This window comes from Pundamilia nyererei, unplaced genomic scaffold (genome assembly GCF_000239375.1).
Source record: "Pundamilia nyererei isolate P.nyererei 1_Seehausen unplaced genomic scaffold, PunNye1.0 scaffold00130, whole genome shotgun sequence".
NCBI classification, from domain to species: domain Eukaryota; kingdom Metazoa; phylum Chordata; class Actinopteri; order Cichliformes; family Cichlidae; genus Pundamilia; species Pundamilia nyererei.
This window is the reverse complement of record NW_005187531.1, coordinates 345,180-369,655: the sequence shown is the minus strand read 5'-3', so window position 1 is coordinate 369,655 and position 24,476 is coordinate 345,180. Positions and strand designations below refer to the sequence as shown.

Here is a 24,476-nt window from a genome sequence, read left to right as displayed (position 1 = left end):
ATCTTGGGCTTGTCAAAATCTCAACATACAAGCCTTGGTGATTATTAAAGCGCTGGCAAAAATGATGTTTCCAGTAAGTATTTTGCCATGAATGGACACCACTGACCACCTTGTTCTTTTCTTTCCTGTAAATCTGCACCTGTGTCTGTGCACGTTTGAGTGTCCATAAATCTGTAAGAACTGATGAAAGGTTCATGGACTGTTTACTAAGAATCTTGCCCTTGCTTTTGTGAGCCTGTACATTTTTCAGTGTTCAAGAACACTTTTGATCTCAGCTAAGGTTTATATTTTCAGAGGAACGTGAAGCCTGAGATTGTTAAAACTGCCTGTCTCTTGATGAAATCCTGGATTGATTTAAAGATATTATATCAATATATGGCTTATGTGATTTATTTTATTCTTTATCTAAAACTTGACAGCCTCCAGCATGATCACACTGAGCTTCTTTTGGAATACTAATATAATGAGGATGATGAGGGATATTATTGATTGATTGATTACAGTTTTTTCTGAATGCTTAAACCCTAACTGTGATTCCTGTAGCACAATCTCTAAAACTATTCAGACTTATAGCAAAACCACTCACTGAGTTTGCAAAACTAAAAGCACAAAAACTGCTTTGCACTCAGTTTGCAATTTTGTAACACACACTTTGCAAAACTGTAGGCACAATTCACTGCACAACACTCAATTACCAAATTTCCAACACACTCCAAGCAAAAGTATACACATGTATGGCTATCATTAACACTAATTTGCCAACTGTCTGGCACACTTTCACATGTGAAAACTTTTTTAGATAATTAGTTCACTTTGCAATCAGCCTAAGCACTATACAGGTAAGCTGTGTGTGCGGAGTACAATGGAGGGAGCAGAAAAAGTGAGAAGTAGAGGAGGCTGAGGAAGAGGACGTGGAGGTGAAGAAGTAGGATGAAGAGGACGACAAGGACAAGGAGGAGCAAGAGGAAGATGAGGAGGGGGGAGAGGAAGGGTAGGAAGAGTAAGAAATAGAATTGCTGATGACATCAGAGCTACAATAGTGGACCATGTAATCAACCGTGGAATGACCCTGAGGGTAGCTGGCCAACGGGTCCAGCCTAACTCGAGCCGCTACACTGTAGCAAGCATCATAAATACATCTTGAAATGAGAATCGGTTAGTACAGTCACTTCGCACAAAGATTTGTAGCACTGCCATATTCCAATGAGAAACACACCAATACCATTGATGTAAAAATACTGAAATTGTTACTTTACAGAATTACTAGATGACCAGATGCTGGGGCAGAGGAAGCATGTTCACTGCAGACCAAGTAACCCATATAGTCATTATGGCGATTGCAAATAATCCTATACTTGGAAATAAACACTTGTGTTTGTTTTGTTGTGTTTGAATAAACACCAGTACTTGAAGTTTGGATCCCTCTATGCTTATGGATCTATGACAGACGTATGAGCTCAAACTGACATAGCCTACCTTGTGCACAGAGAAAGCAAAGGCCAGATGTGTTTTGTATTCATACCATCAGTGTGCAGTTGGCGCATTGTGTGCTTAGTAGATGATGGCTTGTGTGTACTGTTTGATACGGAAACACCATTTTTACGAAGGTGTGAAGAGTTAATCTAGCTGTGTTTGCTTTTGCAAGAGAACTACAATGTTTTGATGATTGGGTGACAGGTTTTCTTATTTGTGTGTAGAGTTTTGCAAAATTAGCCAATAGTTACAAAAAATGTGCTTAAGCAATCAGAAAAAACTGTAAGAGCAGCCTCAGGCTAGAGTGACAAGAACATCGCCTAATAGAATAAATTCACTGAGTGTGTGACTGGTCACACGCCCTGTTATATTCCCACTCACTCACCTTTGGGCTGTCTCTCCAGTGTCATGTTTATGTTGTCTGTGGAGGTCCCCAAACTATTGTAGGCTTCCACAGTCACAGTCTGGAGCTCCTGGTTCCACTCGAAGCTGTAGGAGGACGTCAGCTCGATCTTCTCCCTCAGCACAGATCCGCTTGAGGACCGACGCTGGACTATAAATCCATCCACACAATAGGAATTCCCAGAAGGTGGGAAATTCTACAAAACAAATTGAGAACATTTAAGCATTGAAAACAAGGGTCAATATGGCCAAAGCTTAGTAGTTCCTACTGAACTTTATTCATAAGAATATTCTAAATAGTGGCCTTGAATGGTTTTGCATCATACAAAAGATGGTTAACACGTGTAGTTATTTTACCAACACTATGCATATCTGGGAACTTCTGGGAGACCAGCTGCTTGACTTTGGGAGAGGAATGTCCCAGTTCCTGTCTGATAGAGCTGCTGACAGTCTATAGCAGGGGTCTCAAACTTAAATGAGCTGTGGGCCTCTGCTGGCACTGTCATCTCATGTGAGGACCACTTAAGCAGTACAAAAAACCCCAACAAGAAAACGCCCACAAATATTTCTGAAAATGTAGTGGTTTGTTTGTTGTTGCTTTTTCATTTCAAATATTGTATAACACGACAAAACTGCAAAGGCGAAGGCAGATTTGAACTGAAGCCTTTTATTAAATAACCAAATAAACACATTGATCCTCTCTTTGTATCCGGACACATGGCAGCACTTCTGATATCATTTTGTTTGTATTTAACAAAATAAAAATGCAGACGTAAGTGTTCACATTCGTTTTTGACTATCTCACTGAACTAACAGAGCCAAACTCAGCACGTTTGTACTCTCTGCTCGTATTGCCTTCATATGAAATCATTTTTGGCTTTTTAAAGAACTTATTTTAACATTGACCTCAACAGCAAACAAATCCTCCCTAACAGAAAAAGTAACTTCAAGGGCCAGATTGTATTATATTTCTTCACGTCGATATATATTAAATTTGACTTTTGTCTGACCGCAGGACCGTTTCCACTTTGCCTCAATGCAGACAGCAACATTTCTGGGTCATGTTCATATGGCTTCTTCCTCATTATTGGATACTGATACCCAAAGACCACAGCTATCCAATAAGTGATTATCACCCTTGTCAATCAGGCACAGAGATTTCTCCCGATACTAATAAGTAACCTAATAGGGAATAGTGTGGTTTATTGAAGTGTTTTCTTATAGCATTTGATCAAATAGTAAGCTTCACCCCACAGAGGAATAAAAATAAATAAAAATCAGGTTTAGCCACAGAGAAAATACTCGTTTAGCATCTTTTTGTGTTTTTAGAGGGACCTGCAGACAAGAAGAATATCACTGCACCGAACTCTTAATAAAAAAGCTGAATACTGTCATGTATGTACCTCAAACAGCAGCGTGATGTTAGACTGGTTTCCGTGTGGACGGATTCTCCAGAAATCAGGGCCACGTTCAGGAGCTGAGGAGATCAATTAGCAAACATTACATCCACTCGCAGCCTTTACTTTTGTATTTCTCTGCTAGGAGATGGCATTTGTGTGCGCCATGTCCATTAGAGTAGAAATCACATGGTCAGATGCGACTGGAAACGAACATTCGTATCAGAAGTCAAGGCTGCCACCGCTGCTGTTTCGATAACATGTTTTACCTCTGCTGTTTTGCGGAGTGGAGTAGACAGACTCGCTCCAGTCGCTCCAGTAGCCGGTGCCGTTGGTGTGCTTGCAGCGCACTTGAACCACGTATACGCGGCACATATCTGGCACGGCGACCTCTGCCCACAGAACCCGCACAGGATCCTGAAGCTGCGGACATTTTTGGGGCTCATTAAAGAAACAACACGCATTCCTAATGGAAAATGTTCGCTCTGCGCAGTACACATCTGCTCACTCTGTCTAGCCTCCTTATTTTATGAAAAGACAGAAAATGATTTCTTTATATTTTTGGTATTTCGAGCAAATTTTGAGATGAGAACACAAATGAGAGTGTTTGTCCAAATCCAGGAGAATGTTTCAGTCAGAGGACTGCAGTTTGATCTCATAAGAGACACACAAGCTGAGGTTATATCAGAGCATCCTGTATCATTTAAAGAAATATTTCATTTGGCATATTTTATCCTGGGTGTTTCACAGGAAGCTAACAGCAGTAGAGTTCTGACAATCATCCAGTATCATATCATTGTAGAAATATCATTCATTCCAAACTTTAGAGGCTTTTTTGAATCATTGATTTGTGAACCCACCACACCAAGCATTCAGTCACAGCGTGTGGTTGCTAAACTGTGCGATAAGCTCACCTTCCACTTTGGCTGGGGGCTCACGGTGGATGGCGAGTAGTACTGAAACTGACACTGGAGACCATCGACTGGCAAAGGCGGAGCCTGCCAGGTCACCTCCAGGACCCCACTGCTGTGGCTCACTGCCTTCACATTAGCGGGTGCGTGAGGCTTCACTGCAGGAAAGACAGAAGTTTGGTTTCTTTGTGGTAAACCTGGAGTAACGGTGCTGCTGAAGAACATCTAATAAGCCTGGAGCTCTTTAATTAAAATGAATCCTTCTTTCTCACCGTGATCTACAGGTGACAGGTAGACCGGTTTGGACCTGATGGGACCCAGTTGCGATGGCAACTCCAGCCAGAGTTTATAGCAGTTCATCCTCAGAGGGTGGATGGTGCAGGTTTTCTGCCTGCCCTCCATGCAGGCAGGGCTCATCTCCCCCAGATTCTCACCCGCTCTCTCCCTCTCCTCCATCTCGTCACATGGCAGGTCGGCCCACCTGACATTAAAAACAAAAAGAAACAGATGAGGTCGTGTTCTTTTTTTGTCTCCACATGAGCTGATTTGCCTGTGCTTGTACTGTTCTTGCACATCATAATGACTGTCTCTCCAGGACCAGTAATGCACCAATGTGATGTCATAGATTTGTTACTTCAAGGAAAAAAAAGATTAAAATATTAAACACAACTTTACCAAGACTAAAGAACTGGTGACAACTAGAATAGTTGAAGTCTGAGCAAAACAATCTGATCTGAAATATGAAATAAGACGTTCTCGTCATCTCTAATACAACTTACATCTCCAGTACATCAGTCAGTTAGAACGAGCTTGCATAATCGTGTCAGGCCACACTGGTTTTAAAGAGAGGAGACTTACTATTGTAGTCTATTGTATTGTATAATACTAACGACTCACACTTACATTCCACTGTTGAAATAAACTTCCTGATATTGTTTCTCTAGTGCTAAACACACAGGTCGAGGGTGTGTTCAGTGAACCTGGTGTCCTGGTACACTGTGTGCGTGTGCGTGTGTGTGTGTGTGTATAGTAACTTCCAGCTTTTCATCACACAAAAGTTTTATGAACAATGCGGCATCTTTTAAGAAACATAAACACTCCGGAAATATCAGCTGGATTGGAAAAGGTGCTTTACTTGGATTGAAATCTGAGCTTATCCGGCTGTTTGTGAGTCCAACTGCAGTCCATGGCGTCAATGTCCCCGTTAGTTACACACTTTATATCAATGTCAGCTCCTGAAACACACAAAGAAAAACAAATTTAATTTGGGTGACAGTCACAAACACATCACCTGAGCTAGCCCCTGCACACTGAGGTTATTCTGGTTCACGCTGTTGTGCTTTCACAAGTCGCCGCTCTGCTTTGTCAAATGAACACTGAAGGGACATGGATTTCAAGCAACTTTAAAACATAAGAAACTGACTTTCGCTATAAAATAGGGAAGAGAAATACATTGGATAACACTTAGACTTGTTTTTACTGGTCCAACAAAGCTCACCTTCCACATAGATCTGGCTGTAAGGGATGCTCCACTCTTCGGTACACCTCAGGAGGTCATACATTTGATTCTCTGAAGGATGCAATGTGATCTTGCTCACCTGGTTTGGGTCAACAAAATTATTTACTGTACTGGAAGCTGTACGTCTTTAAAAATAGGCCCACAGAAATATTCCGAGCATCACAAAAACCTCTGCAGGGAGAGGGGTTTTTTTTGTACTTCTTACCCACTGGTTGACTGGGTGGTACAGGGTGGGTGAAGGCAGCGGTTGGAAGTTGAGCTTCCACACGGCCATGCTGGCATTCATTCTGTGGTCGTTGAATACACAGTATACTGTTACGTTCTCCCCGGGTCTAGCCACCACTTTCTTGGGGATGTAGCTCACCGCTGCACGCAGGAAAGAAAAAAAAAACACGTCATTTTATGTTATGTTTACTGCCTCAAAGAAGAAATCTCATTTTTAACTTTTTATACTTTGAAAAGCCTTTTACAAAAGACACAAAGCCAAATGGATGTCACTCAGATGACAAAAACAAAGACCCTCAAACAAATCAAACACATGACTCATTCTCATTCACCCACAGTTGCCACGTAGACCTTTACAAAAGAAAAAAACAAACCTTTCTATGGAATTATGAAAACTTTGTCAAAGTTTGCCATTAAAAGAACGAGAGGGGAGCTATCCGACTCCTGTCACACAGCCACCTGAAACTTCTGTGAGGAGCACTGACTCACTCAAAATGTAACTTTTGTGAATGCTTCATCAGGACGTCTGCGGCGTGTTCTTCTGTTCTGGCATCGTTTTAGCCAGAAGTTTCTGAGTCACCCTTCAAGCCAAGACACCTCACATCATCGAAATTACTGCTGTTTTACAAGGACGACTGTGTGGCTCGTTTTAGCGGGATTACTCAGAGCTGCTGAGTCTCACAAACTTTTAACCCCATGACACACACTACTGTACCACTGACACACAGTACATGGGCAGTCTTTGGGTAACAGTATCTATTATCTAGGAAAAACATCACAAATATGTCTGCTGTGACAATACAACAAGACGCCGTCACTTGTGCTGTGTAAAGCTTTTGGAATCAATTAGCCCAAGTTTAGTATGAGTCACTGATCAGCTGACATGAAGGCTTCTGATTTTAGTTCATGCAAACAATTGTTATGTCTCAGTTCTTGCTCTTGTTTTTCAACTTTCAGTTTCATAATTCATATTACTGTAGAGTCTTTACCTACAACATACAGCACCTTGATGCAACTGTTGTTGTGATTTGAGTTGAATAACTTAAAAAAATGTTTTGCATGCACTAATACAGACAGTGCTTGACAGATTTATTAGACCAACACTCAGTGTTTTTACCAAAGCGATCCCATGTTAACACTTGTATTTACCTAAATCAATATTTTTTTATGTTGAAATATAATTATTGTTGCTGTCCAAAAACTGTAAAGTGCACTATTAACTTTATTTGATTAGGATATCTGATATGTTCAGTTTGTTATTTTGCCTAATAAATTAAAACTTTATTTTCTTGTTTTTGTTACAGGTGATCAAATAAAAAGACTATACAGTAAATAATCCCTTTTATGAGCTCTTAATGCTGATCATTAACCTGGAGAATGACCTCTGATGAAATACTCATATGAGTTTTTCAGTGACTCAGTCTAATGAGCTTGGATTGGACATAACTGCGCTCAGTGCTTGACCCTATCTGAATGAGCCTCTCAGAGAAATGTGAGTTGACCCACAGCCACCAGGACAGGTTTAAAATGTTAGGCTCCCTGCAAAAAAAAGATAATTTTATACTTATATTATCCTTTACTCCCTGATGAATCTTACACTTACTAACTTCTTACACTTCCTTCTTATATTTTCTTATATGAAATGGAGTACCGGATAAACTGATGAATACAGTGACTATATGTGATTTTCAAACAATTCTAGAGAGATAAGAAGCTGGTCCCATGAATCATCTCCTAAGGTTCTGCTGTGAGGAAGCAGCTCTTACTATCCAGGCGGATGTGGTGAGGTTCACTCCATTCACTCCACAGTGGAGGCTCTTCCGGGCCGGAGCAGCGGACCTGAACGGTGTAGTTTAGTTTGGGCTTCAGATCCAAAGACACTCTGGGCTCTCCAGGCGCAGACACCACCTGGAGACAGATAAGGAATACTGAAGAACATGCACACATGTACCCACAGACTGCTGGGTGTTGTCCACTTGGAGTGATGACTAAGTCAAATCCATCGTCACAGCATGGCTGCTGCTTTTGTTTAGAGTCCTCTTAACTGGAACTGCAACTGGAACTGGACTGTTTCTACATGCAGCAGCTGATTATTATCGTTATGAAGCATGATGCATTTGATGAAGAATCTATTTTAATTATGAAATGAAGCAGGAAAAAAAACATGCCTAAGAGTACACTGATGTTACTCAAGCAGATTGTGAAATCTTAGCTTGGCAGAGTGCCCAAAGCAGAGAGGGAAAGTCATTGGACAGTCTCGGTCGTTGTGTCCTTGGGCAAGACACTTCACCCGTTGCCTACTGGTGGTGGTCAGAGGGCCCGGTGGCGCCAGTGTCCGGCAGCCTCGCCTCAGTCAGTGCGCCCCACGGTGGCTGTGGCTACAATGTAGCTTGCCATCACCAGTGTGTGAATGTGTGTGTGAATGGGTGGATGACAGGTTGTGTAAGCGCTTTGGGGTCCTTAGGGACTAGAAAAGTGCTATACAAATACAGGCTATTTTATTTTTACCATTTATATGTGATTTATAACAATCACTATGAATCAAGAATTTTTTTTTAAAGCCGACATGATCCAAGAAAAAACACTCAGTAGATTAACCTGGGGGACTTGTGGTGAACAACCAGGCTTCAAATATTAGCTGACATTTTACATGCAAAGGTATGAAGAAAAAAACCAGGAAATCCTGTTAATTGATGGCAAATTCTTAGTAGAACTCTCCACCTCTTATATAATCTTCTAAGTATAAATAGTTAGTATTTACCTGCCAGGCCGGGTGAGTGGTGCCAGAGGAGTATCGGACTTCATATCTCAGTGGACCAGCGTCAAAGTCGGCCGGGTCATCCCAGAGCACGATCAGCTCTGCCTCGATGGTCTGAGTGTGTGACAGGTTGTCTGGAGGACTAGGTTTCTCTGGAGAAAAAGATTACAGCAACACAAGCTTCACAACACCATCAATATACAGCACATCTGACAAATTCATAAAACTACTCTGCAGTGCTGTCAGAGTGCATCATCACAGGTTACAACCAGACAACCCGAAAAATGAAGCTGAATGCAATTTACTTTCTCAACCAGGCATAAAAGGCAAGTTCACTTTACACTTTAGTCTAACAGTAAAATGTCATCAAAGCATGCTGCTAATAATCTATAAATCCCATAACGTACACTACTGTACAAAAAGCTGCTTGTTTCAGGCGGGTTTCTCAGCGGCGTGGACCCAGACAAACATCAGACAGGTGGAGCAGGCCTGATAACAAAGCCCCGTTTCACATGTTCAACTATGACACAAACAACCTGAGATAGTTAAGTCTCATAAAACCACAAAAATGCCCACGGGGCGAGAAGAGATCAATAAACATTATGAGTAACAGCCAAATCGTTCTGCTCCCACACTACTCCGCCATTAGGAACATGAAGTGCTTTTACTCCTCATCACAAAGCCTAATTTGCACATGTACATAAATCGAGATCAGGAAACAGTTACGCCCTCCCTAATATGACAACAACTGCAGCACCATTGCTTAATGACAGTTCACACAGTGCAGGTAACAGTAAATAGCCTCGAGTGCCAGTTCCTGGTGCTTCTTATAACTCAGTTGAGTCTGAATAAACTGAATCCACAAAGTGTTTTCTTTTTCCAAGAATACAGAGAAAACACAAAAAGGCAACAGCCACTTTAGCCATTTACATGATGCAAACAATATATAACACATTGTAAATACATATACGCCAAATGGAGAGCCTCAAACCTAGAGTTTGGGCTGAGAAAATGTAAAATCGACACCTCATTAAGGGGGCTCTATTTTTACAAGACATGAATAATACAAGTTTGGTTTCAAGATCACTGAAGTTCAATTAAATGAACCAAAAGGATAAAACTGCAGCGGTGCAGTGAAAAGACAGCAAAAGCCTGACTGTTACTACTCAGTTTCTTTTCTGCTCCGTGCCGTTTCATCTAAGCGGTCTGGTTGAACAAACTCAGCATGCAAAGTGCTTGTCTGTTACTGCGGAGATCTCACAGCTCGGCTGCACACACACGCTTTTAGCTGTATTCCGGTCACGGTGCAGCTATAGAAAGGTCTTTCTCCTTATCTGTCCATCATGTTAAGGTTGGACGTCAGAATGGAGAATTAACCAATGAGAGGTTCGGCATTACCGTCATACATAGACTAAATGTATTCTTAGGACCTTTCATGTGTGGAAAAAAAGAAGACTGTTTGGGAACTTGCTTCTTTGATTGGTAACCGTAATACACTTAAAACAGTGTGGTCACACATATAAAACACCAGAAAAATGACCAAATACCTGGATGTCACTGTCTTACAAGGTAAACTTATTAGCTGAAATTATTACTTTAATTAGTGTGACTCCCCGCTATGAACCATGGCTTTCTCACCAGGTCGGGCAGGAACTCTGAGCAGAACTGGTGGAGCCACGGCATCAGAGATGCTGACAGTTACCATGGCGACAAAGCTTGTTGTTGGGTCAAGAGTGAGTGAGCACATGAAGGAATCCTGCGCCTCACAAACAACGGGATTTTCAGATGCGGGATAGTCACCATCTTGCTGAAATCTGTAAACAGATGGTAAAACAGTTCAGTCAGAAAGTTCTGGCATTTCTTGGTATGTTAGATTATCATGTTTCAGCGTGGTGCATTTGAGTGACATTTCACTATTCAATTCACTGTTGTGTTATATCTTTTGTTACATTTTCTTATATCTTTGTTGACTTGGAGAAAAAGTACTTTAAGTGCTCAAAAAAATGTCAAAACAGCTAATAAATCAGACTTGAGGGGGAAACCACTGAGTAAAATTCTCAAGTGCCTGTTAGGTCAGTGCTAACCTAATCGCATTAGCCTACCACAGTACAAGCCTGGAGCCAGTGAGATAAACACTTAACTCCCCAGTGAGCAGTTGAGACATCGCCAATCAGACTAAAACACACAAAGGCACACACAATCACTCATTCACACACACTCAACAGGCAAAACGCAGCCATTAACGAGAGCCGCTTCACACTCACGACTGCCGCCGTAAGCTGACTGCCATAAGACTGTCGGACGGCTGACCACGAGACCGAAGATCGCAGATTAAATTTTGCCAGTTTCCATCAATTCTGCAGAGGATGTCCAAACAGGTGCCTGAAACGAAATTACATTTGCATGTTAGGAGACTGTTGGCAGACCTCCAAATGAAGGCTTCTAAGAAAACAGCCTGGTTTAATATTCTTAGAAGAAGCCTGAGACTGAGTGGCAGTCTGGGGAGAGGCCTCCTCCAGCCTGGTAAAAAGGAACAAACCCTCTCTAGCACTGAAATCCTTAGCTGCATGAACAACCTTGGGCTCTTTGCTCAAGTAAAAGTTCTGAAATACAGTTAGCTTTCATGCCACAATCAGAAATAGAACAGACCATCAAATCTATTTCCTGCACGTACAGGCTTTACATATATAGGCAAATGATCGGTTTTATCAGTTTCCCATCACTGTGGGAAACGTCTGGCTGCTGAAAGCAGTGGAAAAACATGAATGAAAGATGCATAAGTGTGTGCTGTTTGTGTCTGTAAATAAAATGCACCCAATTCTTAATTTTCGACACCTGCTTTGCACTTTATGCTACATTAATCCATTAAAACAGCACGCTCTTCTTATCATACACAGTTGTTTTTCTGTTTTTTTACCAGTGTAAATAAGGGTTCGTTTTGGGAGTGTATATCCTGCCCAAGGACACTTTGACAGGTGCCAGGGATCAAACCACCTACCTGATCTCGTCTAGCTCCAGTGTTTTACAGAAGGTGAATCACTCCTGATTGTTAGGCATCATAAAGAATCTGGAGATTTAAAATTCACATAAAGCTGGAAGCCCTTACACAACACAGCACCTAATAGATCAGTGCAAATAAACAAATTCTCTGCACCATTCCCCGTGTACTTTCAGATCCATACAGCACAGAGAGGGGATTTTATAATTATGAATCCTATGTGCTGAGTATTTTTTCTCCTTGCAAAAAAAGAATAAAAACACACGAAATCCTAGTGAGATAAACCTTATGAACACTGACTCATCAGCCACACTGACAGGAAAGTGGGAGCAACATAAGTACACAATAGTTTTTCATCAGATGTTAATTTCTGCATCAACACAAAATAAAAAAATACACTTTTTAGAGGTTTTGCAAAAACCTGACGACCATAATTTAGATTTCAGTATGTCAACGTACAGAAATGAAATGATCTCATTCACGTTTTGAGTAGACCCGTTTGGACCTGGACGTGATTCAGTGATCACACAGATGAGTATCTACACACAACAATGACAGACACTTTGTATTAAGGCCTAATGTATGTGTTATGAAACATGTTGGCGCTAAACTCTTACCGCCAGAGGATCGGGGATGATGTGAATCAATTCTCGAGCTCTTAAAAGTGCAGCCGGGACTGTGTGGGAGATTTGATTGGGAGAGGTTTGCTTCTGGTGAATTTGCGCTGCCTCCCTCCACACCAAGGTGGGCTGAAGGTGACTCACAGCACAGCTCATCTTGCCACGGGAGGTCCACGGCACCTGAACGCAGAGAGGCTCCATCCTCGGGCTTCAAACTCTGAGCACCTGCTCACAGGGAGACAATAAAATTAAGTGGGGATGACACATGAGCAGATTTTTAACAAGACATTTACTGTGTATTACAATTTTTACTTTTTTTTAATTTAAAGGCAAAATATGTTTTATTTTATATCTCATTAAAGTGACAGCCTACTTAAGGTCAAAGCTATCTGGAACATTTGCTTCTTTTGACTGTTTCTGTTCCCTAAAATGTTGTGCAATAGCAACGGCTCTTTCATGGAAGTTGGATGCTAAACATCTGCCGAATGTGATGACAGTCTGTGTTTGTGTCTCAGTGACAAACGCGAAAGGAGAGAGAAGCAAGAAGCCTTTCTTAGAAAGAAAGAGTAAGCGTAATGCAATAAATAGGGATTTACTCAAAACTGACATAAGCAGAAATTACGAGCAATAATTGAAAAGATAAAAATAATAGCGCCTCAGATAAGACTCAAGTAAGTCTGCTAAAGACAATAATGTTTACTGATAAATATGACCGACAGATTTTATTCTTTTGATTTGTGTGCTGCTTGTACTCGTGTTTATGAAAAGCACTGTATACATAAATAATTCTTCCACACTTCTTGCTTGGCCATTCTTCACACGTATTAATTTGATCAGATTACATAAAGATAAAATTGGACCTCTGTGTAAGAGGCTACATAACCAACTCTGCCATTCATGTGAGCGTCCCAGACATTATGTCTCTACAGAAAATTTATTACATCTAGATTTAAAGAGGACATGAAACGCTACATATATAAAGGCTAATTTACACCATTGAGCCCTGCTCTCAAAAACTGACAAACATTAGCTAACAGGTGGACTTTCCCGTCTGAGCGTAGCTAGCCAAACAACAGATCAGTGTTGCCAACTCCTAAGTAAGGAAAATCGCTATTGGCGACATCGCTAAATGATGTCATCGCCTAATTTGCATAATTGGTCATGCTAATATAATTGTAACCTATGTTGTTGAAGAGAGAAATAACAACGTGGAACGAGACATAAAGTGAGTAAAGCATATCTTAAATGCATTTAGAATTTATTTAGAACTACAAATTAAATTTCTTTTAGCAATTATTGTTTTTTAATGTCACAATTCCAACCGTGCTCCTTTATCCGGGCTTGGACCTGTGCAAAAGTGACCCGAAATAGGCACTCTGGTGGAGTTACTTTGTGTGTGTGTGTGTTTATAAGTAGTTTTAAACCTTGTGATCCACAAAACAGCATAACAGTAAAAGAAGAATTGACTGCGTTACAGTTAGTGCGGGAGCGGCGGCTTTGCTCGTGCGCGTTTCATTAGCTGTTTGGAGGCATAGGTGTCTTAAGAGCAACCTGCACTTTCACGTCAAAAAGTCGTCAAAAATAAGTCTCCAATAACACCAGAAAAAGTCGCCAGATTTGTCGCTAGTCGGTTTTTAGAAAAAAGTCGCTAAGGGGGTCTGAAAACTCGCTAAATATAGCGACAAAGTCGCTAAGTTGCAACAGATAGCCACTTATTGCTAAAGAGACAGACAGTGAAGTGGACAGTATATCCTCCGTTTCTTAACATAAAACTCATTGTTGCAGCCCAAATGTTATCCCCTCAGACTGATTTTTTATTTTAGTGTCCTTATTTTCATCTGTTTTATCGATTCTGTCACTAGTTACCTAACATAAGCTAATGTAAGTCTATTAGCTGCAACCAACCAACCAACCACATTGCCTCACGTTCGTAATGAGAGAAGATGGCGTTAAACAAGCTAAAACTTTAACTTTAAGCACTTATTTTTCTAAATCCAGCTTCACAGACAGTGTTGCATCTATATCAGTTTTTGAGAGCAGGGCTCAATGGTGTAAATACGCCGTTATATGTGTAGCGTCTTTAAAAGACCAAAATCTTTCTGCCAAAATCTCAAAAAATCAATTTTTACAGCCTCTTACTGATGTGGATGTGCATCTTAAGTAGAAACACATCCACGGATGGTGTACAAATTTAGTGTGAGAGATTGATAAAAGACACGTGGTGACGTGTGTGTCTTTGAAGTGTTTGGAGCATATACTTTCTCTAAAATAAACACTTTCTTAAATTAATCTTTCAGTAAACTAAAAAAAGTAAACTTTTTTTGTTCTATGCACACCACACGTGAGAAGCACTGTTTATTTAAAGGAGAAAAACTATTTAAAGGCTAGAAGAGGTTAAGCTTACAAGCTGGAAGGTCAAAGATGATGTGCTGGAGGTGGAACTCACCGTAAGAGACCAGGAACACAGACACAAGGCCTGTCAGCATTACAGACTGAACCCTGTAGGGAAACAAAGCAGGAATAAGAAATAGGAAGATGGAGCAATGGAGAGAAAAAAGAAAATGCTGAAGGATAGATTTTCATTTAGCATGAAAACAAAGTAAGGTTGTGCAAAACTCAGTGTTTTATGAGTCACTGATTGATTACTATCACTCAATCTAAAAAGGTTTTTCAAGAACAGATATGGGAAAGCAGTGGGAGTAGAAGGAATGCATTCCAGTTTTCTGCAGGAAGGGCACTGGAAGAACTGGACCGACTTCTCTGCAGACGTAATCATCTGACATAAAAACCTGGGCTGTTACAACACAAGACAATGACAGTTCACAACCGCTTAATACCATTTAAGTGCCAAGAGGTTGGTGCCTGAGGACAGGTTGAAGGTAGCTCACATTTACTTTAACTTGCTCCAAGTTGCAACATATGTAACCATGAGCTGCTCCAACAAGACACTTTCTCATGGAGTCTCTGAAAAACTCTTACAGTTTCTAAAGTGTTCATCTCACAAAGCTTTCAGAAGGCAAATAAACACATAATTAAATAAAATAAGCCAATGTTTATGTCTGTCTGTGAGGTACGAAATTTTTACTGTGCAAAAAGGGATCTCTGACTCATTTGGACCAGTGAAACTCAAATTTCTGTCAGAGAAAAGAAGTTTAACAGCACATTTAATCCTCCAAAGATCTTAGAAGGTTTTTTTAATGCAATTATAAGAGAATTTCTCTGTTTTTCTACATACTGTAGTTAATCTATAAGTATTGTTCTTTGGACTTAGATTGTAAGAAATAAATGTGTAAAATTACAGAAATGTTCTGGTAGCTTTTTTCTCCACTTTGGACCCACTGAATAAAGCTGAAATCTTCCATAGTAGAACTTTTATGTCATTTAATTGTTTTCTATTACTTAATTACTTTGGTGTAGTATGAATGTTCATGGGAGTCATTTTTTTATTAGTAGGAAAAGCAATAAAAATTATAAAACTGTCCAAAATTCTTTCTCTTCTTCACATTTTTCAAAGCTGTCCAGTGGCCAAATTCTGGCCCCCGGGTCTTATGTTTGAGATCGTCAGACTACAAGTTTGTGGATACAAAATCAAAAACTAGTGTTGCTACTTCTGCATATGCAGCGAGCTCTTTTCAACACCCCACGAACAGAAGATTAGAGAACAGACAGTAATACTTACATTGTAGCGGTCATCGCGAGAGCATGGACCACATAGGCTTCGGCTGTGGTGAATCTCACTGAGGACAGAAAAAAGAGACACAGCTGTTTAAGGTGCTTGGATCTCCAAAGGGACTGTGAGTCAGGACTTTGTCGTGACCTGAATAAATAGTGACAATTAAAAGTCTTTGCAAAAGGCAGAGCCAAGGAGATTCTAAATGCAATTTTTCTATTAAAAAAAAAAAAAAAGGTCTCTCGCTGATATGAGCACCTCCCTCTCTCCCGCTTCACACTCAACTGCTTTTCATTCATGAAACACACCAGGCAGGAGGAATGAATATTGCAGGGAGATCTTTTCTGTATTTTGCCCATGTAACTGTTCACTAGACGTCGTGAATATAGATGTTAGATAAAAATAGGCAATTTGCTTTGTTTTCTTTTCTCTCTAACAGAAATATAATCAAATTCAGATGTTTTCTGTTTATTTTTTTCCATCGACCATCATCGTGAAGCTTTCCACTTCTGCTTGTTTCTGTGCCAAACAAGAGCAGCGAGGCAGTAAATGAATACAATCTTTTAATTCAGTGATACACCAACCCCAGACACACAGCGTCCCGGTGAAAAACAACACCACAGATGCACAGCAGGCACTGTGCGTTTGGTCTGAGTGTAATACTTACAGCACTTCTGTACAATACATCCAGCACTTCTGGGTGGATGCAAACTGCATTCCGTTGCCTTGTACTTGTGACATGTGCAATGACAATAAAGTTGAATTCTATTCTATTCTAATACACCAATCATTAGCAAGCCAATCTGTGGCCAAATTTGTAAGGATCCACTGAAAATAAGAGCAAACTGGCCGACAGGTTTGTTATCTGGTGGAAACAGACCATAAAGGATTCAATGAATTCATGTAAAGCAGAAACATCAGTAGAGGAAGCATCTCATCCATTTAAAGGCACGTATACACCTGCCATCACCTTCATGTGATTCTTGGAACAGCTTTGGGGAAAGTCTGTTATGCAAAGCATTGTTATCACTTCAGTATAATTACTGAAAGAATCATCACAAAGGTTTCAGTTTCACGTTAACCTAACAGGAATCCTTTATGACGATATTACTGTATTTAACTAAAATTTCCCCCAAAAAACTCCAAAATTTTTAATGTTAATCCAATCCAACAACTTATGCTGTGCATTTCCTTTTTTTTTTTAGCAATTTTTTATTTTCTTAACTTACGGGAAAAAGGTAACTCAGTTCACAAAAGCTATGGTGGGAGTAAGATTGCATATAGTGTATCTCAGTTATTATAAAAACAGTGCTCATGGCAGGGTCATGAAACACTTGAAGGCTTAAATGTTGTAGAGACAGATTTCTCACCCACAGTCATTTGCATGTGAGATGGAAAACAAGGATTCCCTGCTTGCATCCATGTTACAGCATGTTGAATTTGGAGCCAGGATGTTAACATATGTTGAGAAACTTCTATGGACAAAATAGTGAAATAGGAATCTGCCATGCATTTAATACCTGCATCACACTCCGTCGCACAGAAGAATTCAACACTGACACGATTCTCGCTGATTTGCAACACCTCCTACAAAGACTTCAGATTAATCACAGATGTTAATAGGATCGCAGTCACGGTGTAAACAAACTCCTCTACCATATCACAGTGTACTGATTCGTTAAAGTACGCAGGCCCACCAAGAACCAATCAAAATCTCAAAATCACAAAAAGATTGTTCCAAAAACAATAAAGTAATGAATTCCATGTGATCAGCTGTTGCACCATCTTAAAACAGGATAAATCAATCGTGCATAAATCGTTCATAAATACACACCCACGGCGTCGGAAAAAGACTTGAATGTGTTCAAATAATCCTACCTTTGCCCAGCGTGCAACCAAACATGTGCAGCAGAGAAAAAGCTCAGCTGTCAATAAAGTGATGCTCAATGATCATCATCATCATCATCATCTGCAGGTGGAACTGAGCAACTCAGGGCTGTTATTCATGCCCTTCTTCCTACTCTGAGCACTGTTGCCCCCCTTTCTTTGGAAACAATTTAGATCAAGACGAGCATCTGAAACTATTTTCCACTTGCAGGACTCCTATCCGTGTCCTCCAGGGACTCCACCTCGCCAGCTATTCATCCATGTCTGACTCACACCCTGACTGAAGCTGCTTTGCACAGAGGCGCGCAGGGGCTTGTTTCCTCCCCTCCTTCCCATCAGCAGCCACAAAAGCAGGAACATAGTTTCTGCCAAGCTGCATCACAACAAGTTTAAAAAGTTTGGCTATTCCATTCCTAATAACATTCTTAGACACTTTACAGAAAAATGTGCTCTGGAACAAGCATATCATAAAAAGTTCAAGTGAAAAAAAGTGAGAAATTAAGAGAAACTCAGAGAAAAGTTAGAGATGATGCTCAGAAATCACAATCTAAGAGAAAAGTAATAAAAGGCATTTATTATCAGGCGGCAGGTACAGAAATGACGGAGGGGGAAACACGTGCCACTAAAAAACGTTAAAGCTGTCAGTTTGTCAGAAGTGGGCGAGTTAACTCAACAGTTATTCCTCACTTCTGTGTGGAAAAATAGAGGACCGCACAGGAGCGTGAAAGGTCACAGGCAGAAACACGATCGGACACGGCTTTAGTAATAACGAGAAAGGGTTCTTACGTCGCTGCCGAAGAACTTCGTGTGCGCTTCATTCAGTTGAATTTAATCCTTTCTGAAGACCTGCGCGCCTCTATCACAGCTCACTCCCCGCTAACTGAGACCGAGGGTAGCGATCAGGATTTCCCAGTGACAGACGGGCAGTTTCCCCTCCCTCTCGCAAAACGAGCCGCTGCCCAGAACGAGATTGAAGGCGGCTGAAACAGCTATAGAGCCGAGGGAGGAGGGAGAGCCTCCAGTGCCCGGCCCATCGTGATGCGTTCAAGACATCTGCGGGAATCCCACAAGAATCTACTACGCTGTTGCTCAAGGTCTAAACTCGAGTGCAGTTTTGAAATAATTTAACCCTCCTCCATTATTATATTGAATATAAAACATGCTTTGTAATAAGTATGACAAGATAAATGGAATCAGTTGTTTAAAGTTAAAACTGACTAAATCCATCTATCTATGGATGAGTCTAGTTTATGCGTCTCTTTAGCCTGCCATATGTTTATAGACAGGGTAACTACTGTATCTGGGAAGTCTTTCACACCAATAACTGGAATGCTGAAAGCCACTTGCACTCGTGGGCCATGAAAATGTGCAAAACGTTAATGACTTGGTTTGCCCTCTCCTTCCAGGTTTTCATTCCATTAAAAGCCCATAAAGTGTGTGAGCCAAGTAATTTTTTGCATATCCAAAATATCTGAGTGAAGCAGTAACTTGCTTTCTCTAGTCACGGTTCCGAAGCACCACTGTTATTAATTCTTCTGCTGTGAACCTGAATCTCAAACCTGAGTTTGAGATATATGTTAACTTTACAGTAAGCACTTGTTATACCCGAGGGCTAAGCATCACACAGAATAAGGGCTTGTCTGATCCCTGCGCTCAGAGGGTCTCGCTAAGAATTAAATAATTAATTATTTAATTATGAATAATTATTATGAATAATTAAAGACAGAGAATAAGAAATGTTGCACCTGGGAGAAATTAACAGCTTTACAGGAGCACCATCACGAGAAATATCTTTTCAATTTGTCTCGGGGTTTTTTTTTTGGTTTTTTTTTACAGTAGGTTTGTCATTGGCCTTATGCGGTGATAAGCAAATTTTACTCCCTTCTTCTTGAGTAAAAAAAGAAAAAGACTGTCACTAAAGCACAAGTGAAACTGAGTCTGCTGATTGTATATGTGCAAACAGTCCAGTAGCCTACTTAGGGTTATTGTGACATGCAGCTTTTTCCTTTAATTTTGAATTACCTTAACAATTTCTTCTAGTCCTGGAAAAAAGAAAAAAGTTTCCCTGTCCACACCACGAAGTCAGCCTACTTTTCCAAATGCAAACAGGCAGTCTGTTATTTGAATGGAAGGTATGTCTGTATTATGATTAACTATACAGGGCTTTCACAGCAGTGAATGAATTTGTTGTTCTGAGTGATGTAGCACACAAGTGAAAATACAGAACTTACTTTATATGTAATACCCGCTGTTCATTCATTGCCCCAAATGTGCCCCAAACAGAACACGTGGTAAATACACAGGCATGCTTTAATTTTCTGATTTGGCACTGTTTAAAACGTTTTGCAATACACCAGGTTTCCAGGACATCGGGACACTTTATCAGTAATCTTAATTCTGGCTGTATCCTGTCTGTCACGTGCATTGCAAATGATATTAAATGTAATGTAATAGCATTCATTAATCAGCGGCTGCCAAACTGACCAAAGCATTGTAGCTACATTTGTGGCAGCGCATGAAGTGAAACATAATGCTACTAATTAGTATTGCAGTTGGAATATGTGGTTATTGAGTTGACTAGTCTGTCTATAGGTGTGAATTCTAATTAGTTTAATTTAGAATCTGAGACATATGATTATTATTCACTGTGACATTTCTTAAGGGGCACAGTGCGTGGGTGTATGTGAATAGTGTGACGATCCACAGTCCACTTGTGACTGTTAAGTCATTTTTCGGGTTCCAGTTTGCGTTTTAGATTTGATTTTTCTGAACTCTGACTAGGCTTAGGTAAGCCCAAGAGCATCTCGGTTTCAAGCTGAAACTGCTCTCACATTACAGTTGATTGTGCAAGAAAATTATTGAGAAACATAATTGTGTTTCCTTGTGACAGTGACCTTTAGTTATCATAATCACTGTGACAGTGATTATGTGACAGTTTTTTTTTTTCGCCTGTCCCGTTTGGCTCTTTTGCCATCAGAATTATTGTCTAAAGGTGAAGAAAGATGCCCAACGGATTTACTTTACCAAATGGACCATCCCAGCCTTGCCATAATGGTCTATTTGATTCACGTTTGATTATTTATTTTATTTTATTTTCACTTGTTAAATACGAGACAGACTTGACTGGGGAAAAGAAAGGGGAGAAAGAAAGGGAAAGAAAAACAGCAGGGAAGAGGGACGGGGATAAAGGGCAAAAAACAAAAACCAACAAAATAAGCAGACAAAAAATAGAAATATCTGGATCACCTATTGAAAAAGAAAAAAAAGACAACAAGCAGAAGAAAAAAACAAGAGCAACATAATAAACAACATCACGATTATCTATGTGAATATAACAGTAAATACTAAATATTAAACATTATTGTGCAGCACGTAGGATCGACAGCGCACAGTGTGCTTTGAGGTAGGAGCCAAAAAGGGTGTAGTTTGTGTGTGTGAGTCCCCGTGTGTACACCTGTGAGTATTTAAAAGGTTCCTTCATGTAATGATCTGCTAGATGGTGTGGGGAGCCACAGCCCCGTCCACCAGGGCATGAAGCAGGTATGGAGGAGATCAAGACTCCAGACATCCAGAGGCTCTCAGAACACAAGAGACCAAGGAAGACCAACAGAGGGGCAGCCGCGCCACTGTCCCAGAAAGAGCTGAGGAGAGTCCCAGATGAGGGGTCACTCAGCAGCCGCAGCGGCCAGCTCCCCCGCTGACCCCAGTAGGCACCCCCATACTCTGCAACCCGCCAGGGAGAGGTGGCCCAGGCCCCTCCGGACCGGGGCCTAGTTCGGCAGCGCCGCCTGGCCCCACAGAGCCCAGGACAGCCGACCCCACCCCACCACAGAGAAAACTGCACCCACCCCGTCATCCACTCATCTTCCAGACTACACAAGACAATAGACGCCCAGGCTGAGATCTTCCTCCACCTCTCCTGCATCTCCTCCTCCTGCAGAGAGAGTTCCTGAAGAGAGGAGACCTCCTGCAAGATGTAACAGCCTCCCCCACCAGTTGAAGAGCCCCACAGGTGGCTCAATGAGCCGGCGGAACCCTGCACCAGGGCTGGGCCCCCATACACCCACCCACCCACAACCCTGGCAACACACCAACTGGGACCCAATCCCCCAAGGCCAAGCCAGGGCCCCAGCCCAGAGATGGAACGCCCCCAGAACCTCACGCCTGTCCCGGACCCACCCAGGGGCAGCCATGCTACCAGGTCAGTAACCCACGTCTGTCAGCACAGACCCTCCCCTAGCCCCGCTGCACGCAGCCACGAGGAAACCGTCACCTAAGAGCCAACAGAGCCCTTAACAGGCCATGACCGCAACCCTGGGTTGAACCCTCCAAGGAAGATGCTCCTGGCTTTTCATTTCCAAATGATACTTTCAGCTGCAACGTTAACTGATTAAAGGCTTTTGCCTCAGTTTCACATCCTTCAAAGCTGCATGGAGAACTATGACGTTAATTAGATGTTTATTATTGTTACAGCGATGACAAGAAAGGTTTTTTGGTTTTACTCAAACCCTGACATTTAGGTGAACACAAAATATACGCAGTAATACACTCCTTTGAATCTTGTTCAGGAGGTAGGGACAACAATCATATGTGAAAGACTCACTGAGCAAGGCTGGAAATGCTTTTCAAAGATATCAATCCATCAATTTTAGCGTAAACACTGCAGAGAAACTTTAGAGCAGAGAGGACACTGAAAAGCTAAAATAGGCTAACAAAGACATTCACACTTACATTCTTATATGCCACATCATCTGACTCGCATGCCTTTGGATTTTCACAGGGAAATGGAGCATGTGGATGATATCCAGAGCGACATGGGGAACAGATTAAATGTTGTCAGAGACTGCAGCTGGCCCAGCAGCTCTTTACCTAGTGGCAGGAAGGACGGATGTGTCAACATGTGCGTAGTAACGTTTGCATCTGGGGACTAAATGACAGATAATACCCTCACAAATATAGTAGTGCTAGTGTGCATGTGTGTGCCATAGTGAGATAGTGCCTGCAGTCACTATAAACCATTATGACGTAGAAAGGATGCGTCACTGCATAAACCGCCTTTGCAAAAAAATGAGGAGATTAATTTGCAAGGGGAGTTCCTTGATCTGCGTCATGATAGAGGTGCATCACCTCGCTTTCACAGCCCACCGGTCTTTATGGAGATTGATTTGGCTCATTGTTTTCAGCAGCCTGCGCTGCACTGTCGCTATACTATACTGCAGGGATGCTTGGAAGAATCTGGTTTCACACATTCAAAATCCACCCACATGAGCGTCAAACAGGAGTAATAGGATGAGAGATGACAAGTATGTTTGGTTTTCCTGCTGCAGCATTTGTCTTTAGTTACTTTTTGTCAATTTATGTGAGAAAACATGTGATTCAGCTGCTTGATGGAAAACAAGTGTAAAATGCTTTTTTCCTACTTTTGGACCATTTTTAAATGGTAAATGGTCTGTATTTGTATAGCGCTTTACTTGGTCCTAAGTACCCCAAAGCGCAAATGTTTGAACAGTGTTATTCACACTTACAGACGACATTACTCATAAAGACAACATGCTTTGGATTGTGGAAAAACAGCAAACTGCTGCCAAAGTTAATAGCTTTTTTTAAACCCAGATCTCTTCAGCGCTTCAGCTGACATTCTTGCTGTTTGACATTTTTCATGGCACTTTCAAAGAAAGTTAGTGAAAAATTAGATGTGTAGTGTCTGACATTGTACATAAAACTGGGTTAAAATCTAAGGTTCAGTGATTAACAGACCAGTGGAAAGACAGCCTCACCAACAGCATGACATCATCCTCTGGAATGACATCATGCTAACCTGTGTGCAGCGGTGACAACACCAACTGGTATGCTGGTATTAATAAAAATAATCTAATTATAAATCTAATTTTTAAAATTACAAGCTCAGTATCTGATGAGTGACAGGAGCAGTTTCTTTGTTCTTTTTGTTTACCACAATGTGCTGCTTATGTCCACATGAATTGTTTGTTGTACAATATTTTGTATGAGCCACTAAAAAGTAGGTGGATGACCTGACAAGAGATCTACAGTATCATTGCTGCAGCAGATGAGTCACACACGGTCTCAACATTATGAGTGGATGCTGTCTAACAAACACCCCCTAGTGGCTTGAAGCATAAAGATGCCTCTGCGTCTCACAGGTTGGGAAGCCATTCATGAATAGTTAAACACATGGCATGCTGAAAAAACCTTTGGGGAGGGGATTGCATAGCGAGAGGATGAGGTCATCCTTAAGTCTGGTAAGGATGATGTCACTTGAGGGGAATGATATCATCTCTTCATTTTAAATGCATGATGTACATGTTTTCATCCCCTTCTACGTGAATTCAAATCACATTCAAAGAGTGACTTCAAATTCATGCTTTCTTTGTACCCTAGCTTTCCATATTAAGCTGTGACCCTTGCATCTATAATTTCAGCATGAAAGAGAGGAAATAAGGCAGGAAATAGAAACAGATAAATCGCTATTGTTAGAGTGTGTGTTCCACAGAAATTACTCATCTGCCATGTTTTTGTTTTCAGCTATTCTCTGGAAGGAACCCGTTTGCAGTTGGCAGGAAGGCTTATCTTTCTATAGAAATTGTATACTTCTTCA

General features: G+C 41.1%; 1 protein-coding gene across 4 annotated transcripts in view; it reads right to left on the bottom strand.

Annotated features, from left to right (window-relative positions):
* lepr (leptin receptor) overlaps positions 1–24,476 on the bottom strand; it is a 43,378-nt gene that overhangs the window by 5,752 nt on the left and 13,150 nt on the right. The window contains exons 1-16 of one of the 4 annotated variants that reach the window (XM_005743288.1): positions 22,592–22,659; positions 15,983–16,040; positions 14,750–14,802; positions 12,301–12,528; positions 10,950–11,067; positions 10,324–10,499; positions 8,689–8,837; positions 7,694–7,835; positions 5,908–6,068; positions 5,682–5,781; positions 5,319–5,418; positions 4,456–4,664; positions 4,187–4,341; positions 3,542–3,695; positions 3,279–3,352; positions 1,859–2,072 (exon numbers count right to left, since the gene is read on the bottom strand). In XM_005743288.1, the coding sequence (XP_005743345.1) occupies positions 1,859–2,072; positions 3,279–3,352; positions 3,542–3,695; positions 4,187–4,341; positions 4,456–4,664; positions 5,319–5,418; positions 5,682–5,781; positions 5,908–6,068; positions 7,694–7,835; positions 8,689–8,837; positions 10,324–10,499; positions 10,950–11,067; positions 12,301–12,528; positions 14,750–14,802; positions 15,983–15,996 (2,047 nt within the window). In that variant the 5' untranslated portion in view covers positions 15,997–16,040; positions 22,592–22,659. Of the gene's footprint in view, positions 1–1,858; positions 2,073–3,278; positions 3,353–3,541; positions 3,696–4,186; positions 4,342–4,455; positions 4,665–5,318; positions 5,419–5,681; positions 5,782–5,907; positions 6,069–7,693; positions 7,836–8,688; positions 8,838–10,323; positions 10,500–10,949; positions 11,068–12,300; positions 12,529–14,749; positions 14,803–15,982; positions 16,041–17,493; positions 17,513–18,646; positions 18,842–22,591; positions 22,660–24,476 lie in introns of those variants that run through there. The other 3 variants (XM_005743287.1, XM_005743289.1, XM_005743285.1) reach the window with 3 other exon arrangements.